The sequence below is a fragment of the Ipomoea nil genome, unplaced genomic scaffold, assembly GCF_001879475.1.
Source record: "Ipomoea nil cultivar Tokyo-kokei standard unplaced genomic scaffold, Asagao_1.1 scaffold2403, whole genome shotgun sequence".
Classification (NCBI taxonomy): Eukaryota; Viridiplantae; Streptophyta; class Magnoliopsida; order Solanales; family Convolvulaceae; genus Ipomoea; species Ipomoea nil.
The window spans coordinates 70,001-81,597 of NW_017618831.1; the positions used below are offsets into that span (position 1 = coordinate 70,001).

At 31.1% G+C, this 11,597-nt stretch overlaps 1 protein-coding gene across 1 annotated transcript in view; it reads left to right on the top strand.

The window, feature by feature from the left end:
* LOC109152420 (terpene synthase 10-like) overlaps nt 1-9,948 on the top strand; it is a 24,269-nt gene extending 14,321 nt beyond the window's left edge. Inside the window, exons 4-7 of the mRNA XM_019300105.1 lie at nt 7,483-7,704; nt 7,810-7,951; nt 8,212-8,466; nt 9,557-9,948. Coding sequence (XP_019155650.1) covers nt 7,483-7,704; nt 7,810-7,951; nt 8,212-8,466; nt 9,557-9,856 — 919 coding nt within the window. The 3' untranslated portion in view covers nt 9,857-9,948. The remainder of the gene's footprint in view (nt 1-7,482; nt 7,705-7,809; nt 7,952-8,211; nt 8,467-9,556) is intronic.
* Nucleotides 9,949-11,597: the final 1,649 nt, after the last annotated feature.

An 11,597-nucleotide genomic window follows, 5' to 3' on the forward strand; every position in this document is an offset into this window, starting at 1 on the left:
TTTTGTTTTGTTTTTGTTTTTGTTTTTTGTTTTTGTCGTGTGGAGGGATATTTCTTCCCTAGAATGAGTGGTTGAAGTGATGCAATTAACATATATAAAATCGGATCTTATCCTAAAAAAATTGTTTGGATGGTAAAAGTTTTGAGGTTGAAATTATTATGTATTAGTATTTTTCACTCATGTGACATGGAATAGATTTGTTATAATATTTTAAGAATATTTGAATCGATATATAACTATATAAATTATAAAAACAAATATTAAATAGTTCAATTGATTGAATGAGTTGGATCGATTATATATGTTTTATGATATTATCATTGTTTGAATTCGAGCAAATAATTGTCCAATTATTCGTGCGATGGACAAATAAAATTTTTTTATTATATAATTAGATAATAAAATTAAAGATGAAATTATAAACAATTCTAATATTTGAAAGTGTGTATTTATTTGATTATAAGATTAATGTAAAAGTATCACTATATGTAATATGATTTATGTAATTATATTATTACTAAAATAAATATGGGGAAAAAGAATAAATAATTATAAAAATAAATTCAACTACCCATGTTTAACTTAATTACCATAATAATTATTAAACAATTATACAATTATACTTTTATACCTTGATTATTTTAAATAACTACTTCAAAGTATATCTTTGCTTTTTTTTTTTTTTGAATGTCACTAACTCTATTACATTGTAGTATCTGTTCAAACATACTTTCTCAACATAAAGAAGCATAAAGAGTCAACAACACCTCCACTGATGCTCGATCTCATGACCTCCCATATGGGGGAGATCACTACATGTCATCTAAGCACAAGGTGCTTCGTGAATTTGTTTATTTAAATTGATAATTCAAAGTACACAAATGCAAGAAAATATATGAGAGATTGATTATAATTGTCATTAAAATAAATATTTGCAACTTTGTAATAACGCTAGTCTAAATACTTAGTCTGAAAGCGATGATAGTCTAAATAAATACTACGTTTGGTTTAAATTTCTCCAAGTCTTCTTAATTCTTTTTTGGGTAGCATTGTCATTGTCTTCATCTTCAGTGCATGTCCTCTTTTTTTATTGGTAGTGTGTCATGTGCAATTGGTTACTGATATGATGGTAGCATAGATGACATCATCATGCAATGAGATTATGCTGTAGGAAGTTCTAAATTTGCCTTGATGTTTATATGACTAAGATCTTAGTTGTACTATGAACTCTTTATCGATCTTACAAGCGTCTGGTGATATTTGGCAGTGGTAGTTTTTCTCCTACATGTTTCATGTGTTGTGAGATGTGTGTCATAGATTATGATGTGAAAGTATTAAACAAAACATTAATATTTATTATATTTGTATAAAATACTTGGTAAATTAATATATGACATATTGTATATTATAACTTTGATATTTAATTACAAGATAATGTAAAAAGAAGACAGTGGACAATGTAGTGAATATAATTAATCAATAAATTTGAAGTTAAGGAATCTTTGAATTGTATAAAATAAAGATAATAAAACTATCTCTCTGAATTAATTAATTATCACTTTTTAAATTTTTTATAATGAATATTTTTTTAATAAAGGCATAAACATCTAATTCTAAATTAATTAAATGCATATGTATTATTTTTTGTTGTAGCTAGTAATTTATTTATTTATTTTTTTTTTTGAAAATAGCTAGTAATTTATTTAATTTAATAAGAGTACTAAAGTGTCGTACATACTTTTCATCTACAACAATGAGGTCATTAATTTTTATTTTTTTTTTATTTCCATTCGTTGCTGAGAAAAATTGTTTTGGGAGTTTGTTAATGACAATTGCTACAATTGTTGTCAATAGAAGATGATGATAAATAATTCGAAATATATTATTACAATAGATATTGTTATAATGATATAGTAAAAATTAACTTACACATTTCTTTAGAAGTTTTCATGCATTGATAAAATTCTAAGAATGATGTGTAAACTTGTTCAATTGGAGCCAGTGGGATGTCAACATTGTTAATTCTTTGAAAAATGGTCATACCGTTTTAGAGTCCATGTGTAATATTATTTCTAGTCAACAACTTTGTAGTTAAGTCGCGCAGGTCTGACAATGATGTAAGAACAATATTGTCCAATAAAAAAATAGTACAATATTTGTAAAGTAGTATACAATTGTACGATTATAAAATTATATACAAAAAATATTAATACCATAATTACCTAAATCATTCCAATAATGCAAAAACATAATTGAAATATTGAGTTTTGTTCTAAAATGATCAAAAGAAGATTAATTAAACAAAGAAAAAAAAAACTTAACATAAATTTGTTTTTTTTTTTTAAATGCAAGAAAATGATTTTCAAAGTTCATGATTTATACTCTTTGATGCTCAACTTTGAATGCTATGTATTTAGTCGGGTTAATTATTTGACCAAAATTTATGCTAAATTTTATATTGTATTTTCTAAATACATTTTAACATATATTCGTAGTATATGTTTAACAATTATGCCAACTTTGATTGTGATGAGTTCGAACAGACCTTTCTTATAAAAATTAATGAGTAAGTTAATAATAATAAATAGTTAATAGAATATTTCGTTACTAAAGTTTATACTAACGAAATGTATGGTTATTTAAGGGAAGAAAATATATAATATAATAGAGGGTATATACAGGAAAATAGGTTCGAAATTAACTCTTTAGTAATAGAGTGTAGAAATTATGTTTAAATTGTGCAGATCCTTTGTGCACACTAACATTTGGCCTTGTTTACTGAACCACTAAATTACTGTGATTTATATCTTATCAAATTCTATGTTAGACGGGAGGGTGGGCAGAGGCGGACCCAGCATGGGGCCAGTAGGGACAGCTGCCCCCACTCACCCCACCCCTAGCCCTTGTAAGTGTGTATGTGTGTGTGTATATGTAGTATGTATGTATGTATATGTAGGTATAGTACACGTTTTAGATATATCTATATGAAAACGAATGATTTTGCACCATAGATTGGCTAGTCCAGTTGGTAGATGCTTGTGTAATTCTCTGAAAGGTTATGACTTTTTGACTTTCAATTCATATAGCTCCTTTATGACATTTTCTATATATATATATATATATATATATATATATATATATATATATATATATATATAAACTCTTTTTTATATTAATAATGACATGTGTAATTTATAATGTATTTTTATTTGAATTATTTTATTAAATTAATTATATTTCATATTTTGTTATGAATATTTTTATAAAGTTTTGATGTATTTTATTTTTCACTTATATCCGACAATATTTATGACTATATGTCTTAAGTGTTTTATTGTTTTTCAAATTATCTCTTTTACTTTAATGTTTTCGCCTCCACTGAACAAAATTTCTAGGTCCGTCATTGAGCATAGGGACCCTTGAAATTGAAAATTTAACTTGTTAGTAAAGGCAAGCTAAGGAACACGTCTTTATTTGTTTGTTTGTTTTTATTACTTGTGGGAAACGGCCAAACGGGATACTTCAATAGGTTACAATCAACGTTGAAAAAATCGCTAGTCATCATCTAGACGTCTGGGGACTGCCTAGGGCGTTTAGGCGGGCGCCTAGAGGGCCTAGAAGGCCGACGGCCTAGCGCCTAGGCGCGATTTTTGCAACATTGGTTACAGTACTATATATGAAAGCAGGATGGTGAGGAATAATTGTGGTATTAATTTCTAACACGTAGTCTTTGTACTTTAAATTTCGACCACATAATCACGTAATTAATAGGTCATTAAATTTCTTATTGCCACACGATTCTAAGTTTATCTGGCAACTGGTTCACATCACTAATCTTGCATTCATTAAAATTTTACTCAATTATATGAACAAATGAAGAGAAATAAATTGCAGCCACCCTCTCGATCAGCTCGTCACATAGAATCTTTCTAATGTAATTATTTTTTCTGTATGATTTGTGAGTTATGCATATGGACGGATTTATCCCGTGTACATTCTGGAGAGCGGTTGCAAGTTTCTCATGTTTGATATGATTGACCGAATCTGAAAATATTTTTTTGGGATAATTTTTTTTAACATCCAGTAATCAAAATATGACGTTGACTGCTACACAAGTATAAGAAAATAAAGTTGTGCATTCGCTAGTGGTAAACACTTGATCCTGAGTCCTGACATTCAAATTTGAACAAAATAAATTATTTGTTTTCCTTTGGTATTTTATTTTTCACACACATTATATTTTAGGAGTAAAGATACATGAATTCATATATATATTATTATCCTTGTATATCTTTATTATGTGGGTTCTTCTAAATTATTACTAACAGCTTATTTTCCATCCACTAAACAATGAACCAATATTCCTAAGTAATTTCTTTTATATAAAATTTAAATTCAATTCAATTCATTCTCCGTTCTTTTTCACCAGCCAAGCACATCGTAATTATTAAGTCTTTTTATGTTGTATAAAGTCAGAACTCTACTATGTTATTGTTGGTAAACATAAATATAAAGTGACAAATTATATTGTGACCATGATCCAAATTATGTATCTGCAATTAATATATTATATTTTTAGTTAAATAAATTGGACGTACATGCATGTATATAATACGTTAATTGTAAATATATAATCTCGCAAATTATTCTATGGACCTGGGTCCAAATGTTCACAATTACCTTTTAATAATTCATAATTTGTATACTACGAACACACAATGTTAACATATATGTAATTGATTATCTTGTTTTGTATTAACAAGTTCATTTCAAATACTGCAATCACACAATATTAACTGATTAGGATTTGATGACCCTATATTATATTCACAAATTTTGTTCTACAGTTGTTATGTGTTTTGACTTAGAAACACAATTTATATTCTAAGAGTTCACAATTTCAATAGTAAAATACACAATTTATACACTGTTTAGGATCAGGGTCCACCTTGACCTATCCATCCATGATATCACAACTCATGTAATCTGAACCAAGTTTACCTTACCCATGGTGGACCATGATATAATGACTTGATATATAGTACTGTTCATGAAAATTATGGGTATGTTTAATTTGATTCATAGGTTTATAGACTAGGAATGAGAATCAAAATTATATTTAGTGTTTGATTGCAATTTTTTAAAATATAATTATGAGATTTTTTTTTTTTTTTAATTATGAGATTTGATTACCCCTTCAATTAAAACTTCATTCCCTAATTAAAAATGGGTATCATTCCATCTTTTTTTTTTTGAAAGGTCATTCCATCTTATTAGTAATATATGATTTTTAAGTTTGAATCAGTACTTTTAGATTTTTGTTTTGATTTTTTTGTTCATATTAATACTTTCGATGTCATTATGTTAGGACCAATTACCTTAATTTTTTTATTGTTATTTTTAAAACCTTTATTCCTATTATAAAGTTAGTGATGACCAAACATCAGCTACTTGATTTTCATTATGCTAACCAAACACATCCTGGGTGGGGTCTCTATAAAAGCTATCCACCCAACTCTCAGAATTCCACACACACAAAAAGGAAACAAATTAAAAGGAAATTAAGAAATTTTATTATTATTCAATAATGGCTACAATTGTCAGTGTACTTTCTACTTTCACATTCAAACTTCCTTCCCTTCCAACTTCTTATTCCTCTTCCTTTCGCATGTGTTATCACACCACCACAACAACAAGAAGAAGATCTGGAAACTATGGCCCTTCCGCATGGGATTTCACTTATATTCAATCTCTCAACACTACTTATAATGTAACTTATTTTATTTAATTTTTATCATTTTTCCTTAATTATTATGTTTATCTATTTAATTACAATCGCTTAATATTCTTAGAAGCAATTTGTTACACGGCGTGACGAGTTGAAAGAGAGAGTTAGGAATATGCTGATGATGAACAATGAAGAGATGAAAGAATTGGAGAAAATGGAGATGATTGATGAACTGCAGAGGCTTGGTTGTTCTTACCATTTTGAGGATGAAATCATGGCAGCTTTGATGGATATCTATATGAAGAAGAATAGTAAAAGTTACTCCGAGGAGAAAGACTTATATGCCACAGCTCTTGAGTTTAGATTGCTCAGACAAAATGGCTATAACATCTCTCAAGGTTATTACAATATACATGTTAATGGTGTCAAGTACAATTATGTATATATTATTTTTTTCTTTATTTATTTCTTAGCTGCAATTGCAGTGATGAGGTTTGAACCAGTTAGCTATATATGGTAGTCTAAATTAATTGGTTTATCTCTTTGTGGTCCTCCTTTGCTGTCTAAACGCACAAGGCGGGATTTATCCAAGGTTTTAAGTTCGACACTCCATGGGAGTAGCCAATTAGTCATTTTGATTTCAGTCGGTTAGCTAACGGTAACCTAGCTAAACTGGTTTACCTCCTTATTGTGGTCTTTTGCCGACTAGGATTAACAACGTTTCCCATTTGACTCCCACTGAGAGTGTCATTTGGCCTTTTTAATTTGAGTCGATTAGCTATGGACAACCTAGACTGATCATTTGCCGGCTAGGATCACAAGATGAGATTTACCAGTGCCCACCCTTAAGTATAAGATATATAATTGTACTTGATATTATCGGTATGTACAATAAAAAAAAATCCTAATTTCTTAATATATAATATAATGTGTATGTACAACATCATGAACACTTGAATGCAGATATATTTGATTGTTTTATGGATGGAGACCGGTCTGGTTTTAATGCCAGCCTCTGCGAAGATATCAAGGGATTACTTCACTTATACGAAGCATCTTTCCTGTCCCTAGAAGGTGAAACAAGTTTGGAATTAGCTAAAAATTTCTCAACCAAACATCTCAAACGGGTCGCCACGAGAAAAATAATCTCAACAATCAGGGACTTTTAGCATCAGTGCAACGTGCGTTGGAGCTCCCATTACATTGGAGGATGCCGAGGTCGGAAGCCAGATGTTTCATTGATTCATATGACAAAGGAAAAAGTATCAAAACAACCTGGAATCCCATCCTTTTGGAGTTGGCTAAACTAGACTTCAACATGGTTCAAGCTGTGCATCAGGAGGACTTGAGATTTGTGTCGAGGTATGTACGTGCGTGATCAATTTGGGTTCAGCAGGGTTGTCGTGGTGGTTCAGCATCTCCACTGCTGAAAATTATAGAATTTCCGACCACTTGAAGTGATTTTAGTCGAAAGCCTTGTTCCGACCACTTTTGGTATTCGAAAAAATTTTTGTTGCTATTTCCGACCACTTTTTGCTTTCGACTTGATCTAAGATCACTTTCAGGTGGTCGAAAATTCCATAATTTCCAGCAGTGCTCCATTAAGCATGAGATTGGGAATTCGATCCCCACCCATGTGAATGGAGCAAACCATTTGGTCAGTCCCCTACCACTTAGTATGCTGACAGTAAGGACGAAAAAAAAAATGACTTAAAATGACATGTGAGTACATAATATATTTTCTTGGAATGCAGGTGGTGGGAGAATTCTTATATTACAGAAAGGTTAACATTCGTGAGAGATAGTATGGTAGAGAATTTCTTTTGGGCAATAGCTACCAACTCCAACCCTAATAAGTTTTCAAACTGGAGAAGAACAAATGCAAAACTCATTTGTTTAATTTGCACAATTGATGATATATATGATGTTTATGGAACTCTTGATGAATTGCACCTCTTCACTGATGCCATTGAAAGGTACGTAAATTTATAATAGTGGTTTTTTTTTTTTTTATAATTATTTTGGGTGTACATATTAATATATTACATCTAAGCTAAAGATAAGAGTCTTTGATTTTTCAGATGGAATGATGTAACAGAAATAGAGCACCTCCCAAAGTACATGAGATTCTGCTATCTGGCACTCTACAACTTCATAAACGAAGTTGCATATGATGTTCTTAAAGAACATGACATCTTTATCTTACATTATCTCAGAAAATCGGTATTTTCAATCATCTTCAAAAATATAATCATTGATTTAATTTTAATAAACCAATTAATTAACAATAATATATGCATATATTTCAATACTGGAAATTATGAAATTTCCGACCACCTAAATCTTAAATCAAGTCGAAAGCTTTGTTCCGACCACTTTTGGTTGCTATTTCCGACAACTTTTTACTTTCAACTTGATTTAAAATCACTTTTAGGTGGTCAGAAATTCCATAATTTCCAGTAGTGTTTTGAGTATATTATCAGTGGGCGGATCTATGCAAAGCATACTTACAAGAGGCAAAGTGGTACCACGGTGGATACACCCCAACCTTTGAAGAATACATTGAAAATTCATGGATTTCAATAAGCTGTCCTCTAATATTAGTGCATGCTTTTTTCTTTGTGAACCACCCTCTGGACGAGGCTGCTGCCCGGCATTGCTTGATGACAGAATATCATGAAATAATTCGTCTGTCATCTATGATTGTGCGTCTTACAGATGATAAAGGAACCTCACCTGTACGTATGGATAACGTTCAACTTCTTTTATATTCATTCATATATATATATATATATATATATATATATATATATATATATATATATATAGAGAGAGAGAGAGAGAGAGGTGTCAAACAGCCCGGCTTGGCCCGACACGGCCTTGTATTGGCTTGATTGTTTATTTTTTGGGGGCAAATTATGATGTGGAACCGTGTCCATCTTGCGGTTCCAAAACTGTTCATAATTATAAATGTATAGTTTTAAAAATTATAAACATATAGTTATATAATTATGAACATATAGTTTTGTAATTATGAATATAGAGATTCAATAATTATGAATATATAGTTCGGTAATTATGAATATAGAGTTCCATAATTATGAATATATAGTTCAGTAATTATAAACATAGAACCGTGTCCACTTTGCAAGGTGGACACAGTTTCACAGCATAACGATTGTTTTTTGGGTCAGGTTAGCTCGCACCGATTAAATTTGGGCTTAGGCTGGATTGGTATTGGCCCGTTTATTTGTTGGACCAGGTTAGCTCAATGTGATTAAATTGCCGCAAATTATTGCATGGACCATGGTTCACACAATTGTATGGACGATGAATATCAGGTATGTTTTTAATATATTAAAAGTACATAATTTTTGCACTGGAGGTACATTATTTTTGTTTGAAGCTACATTATATAAAATAATGTACCCTTAGTATATTAAAAATGTACTTTCAAAAGTGTACCTTACGTACATAAATAATGTACCCTTAGTATATTAAAAATGTATTTTTTATTTATGGTCCATATGTACAATTGTGTGGACCATGGTCTATGCAATAATGATTGGTATATTACGGAGTATATCTTTTAACAAATGTATAGGTTAACGAGGAAGATTGTGCCAAGCCTGTCCATGGGTGGGAAAAAAAAAAAATTAAAGTTCAGCTCTGTCCGTAGTATAAAATGGGGTCTCCCTATTGTAGCAAATAAACTGAGACGGGTTGAACCGACTAAAATAGGTCAAATCTGGACTAACCCGTCTGTTTGACACCTCTAAAATTATACATCCAAGTTCTTTACTTGTTATTTTCTTTAAAATATTTTAGTATGAAATGGAACGGGGCGATGTACCGAAAGCGATACAATGTTACATGAATGAGGCTAGGGTCTCTATGGACGATGCTTGTGATTTTGTGGATTTTCATATCAATGAGACATGGAAGAAATTGAATAAAGCTCGAGTTAAAGATAATTGCCCTTTCTCTGAAACATTCATTGAAGTTGCAATGAATCTTGCCAGAGTGTCTCATTGCATGTATCAACATGGAGATGGCCATGGGACCAAGAACTTGGAGACTCAAACCCTCATCCAGGCTACATTGTTTGAACCAATTGTATTCCTCTAATAATATAGCCATGAAAATGTTTGTGCAATATATGTAATGGATTGTTGTTGAGAAATTAAAATCTTGGAAAAATGTTACTCCGTATTATCTTATTCACTCTGTTTTAATGTAAGGTTTGTATTGGTGTATTTTCACTTCAAATTAAGTTAGATTAGGAGATTCGTTGTTGCCTGCACAGGCTTAACTCACTGGTTCAGTCGGCAAGGAGAATAGATCAAGGTTCGAACTTTGGCAGAGGCAGTGTGAAAATTATGCCTAAAGTGGACAGATTCATTATGCACACCTGCATTTGGCCCTATCTGTTGAACCATTAAGTCGTCACCATGATTTACACCTTCCCAAGTCCCAAATGCTCTGTTGGCCGGGGCGTGGAAAAAATTATTAGCAATTTTTTTTTGAATACTTAATTTTGACTCTATTACAAGGGGTCGGGGCGTGAGAAAAAATATTAGCAATTTTTTTTTTTTTTGAATACAATTGACTCTATTACAAGTAGTATCTGTTCTATATTTTCTCTAAAATACTGGTAGCCCAAAAATCAATATTATCCCACCATCAAAGTTCAGTCCTATGACCTGCCCTCAAGGAGAGTCACATAGGTGTCATCTGAACAAATTCTTTTATTCCCACATTCGCCTCCACTGAACAAAATTTCTAGGTCCGTCATTGAGCATAGGGACCCTTGAAATTGAAAATTTAACTTGTTAGTAAAGGCAAGCTAAGGAACACGTCTTTATTTGTTTGTTTGTTTTTATTACTTGTGGGAAACGGCCAAACGGGATACTTCAATAGGTTACAATCAACGTTGAAAAAATCGCTAGTCATCATCTAGACGTCTGGGGACTGCCTAGGGCGTTTAGGCGGGCGCCTAGAGGGCCTAGAAGGCCGACGGCCTAGCGCCTAGGCGCGATTTTTGCAACATTGGTTACAGTACTATATATGAAAGCAGGATGGTGAGGAATAATTGTGGTATTAATTTCTAACACGTAGTCTTTGTACTTTAAATTTCGACCACATAATCACGTAATTAATAGGTCATTAAATTTCTTATTGCCACACGATTCTAAGTTTATCTGGCAACTGGTTCACATCACTAATCTTGCATTCATTAAAATTTTACTCAATTATATGAACAAATGAAGAGAAATAAATTGCAGCCACCCTCTCGATCAGCTCGTCACATAGAATCTTTCTAATGTAATTATTTTTTCTGTATGATTTGTGAGTTATGCATATGGACGGATTTATCCCGTGTACATTCTGGAGAGCGGTTGCAAGTTTCTCATGTTTGATATGATTGACCGAATCTGAAAATATTTTTTTGGGATAATTTTTTTTAACATCCAGTAATCAAAATATGACGTTGACTGCTACACAAGTATAAGAAAATAAAGTTGTGCATTCGCTAGTGGTAAACACTTGATCCTGAGTCCTGACATTCAAATTTGAACAAAATAAATTATTTGTTTTCCTTTGGTATTTTATTTTTCACACACATTATATTTTAGGAGTAAAGATACATGAATTCATATATATATTATTATCCTTGTATATCTTTATTATGTGGGTTCTTCTAAATTATTACTAACAGCTTATTTTCCATCCACTAAACAATGAACCAATATTCCTAAGTAATTTCTTTTATATAAAATTTAAATTCAATTCAATTCATTCTCCGTTCTTTTTCACCAGCCAAGCACATCGTAATTATTAAGTCTTTTTATGTTGTATAAAGTCAGAA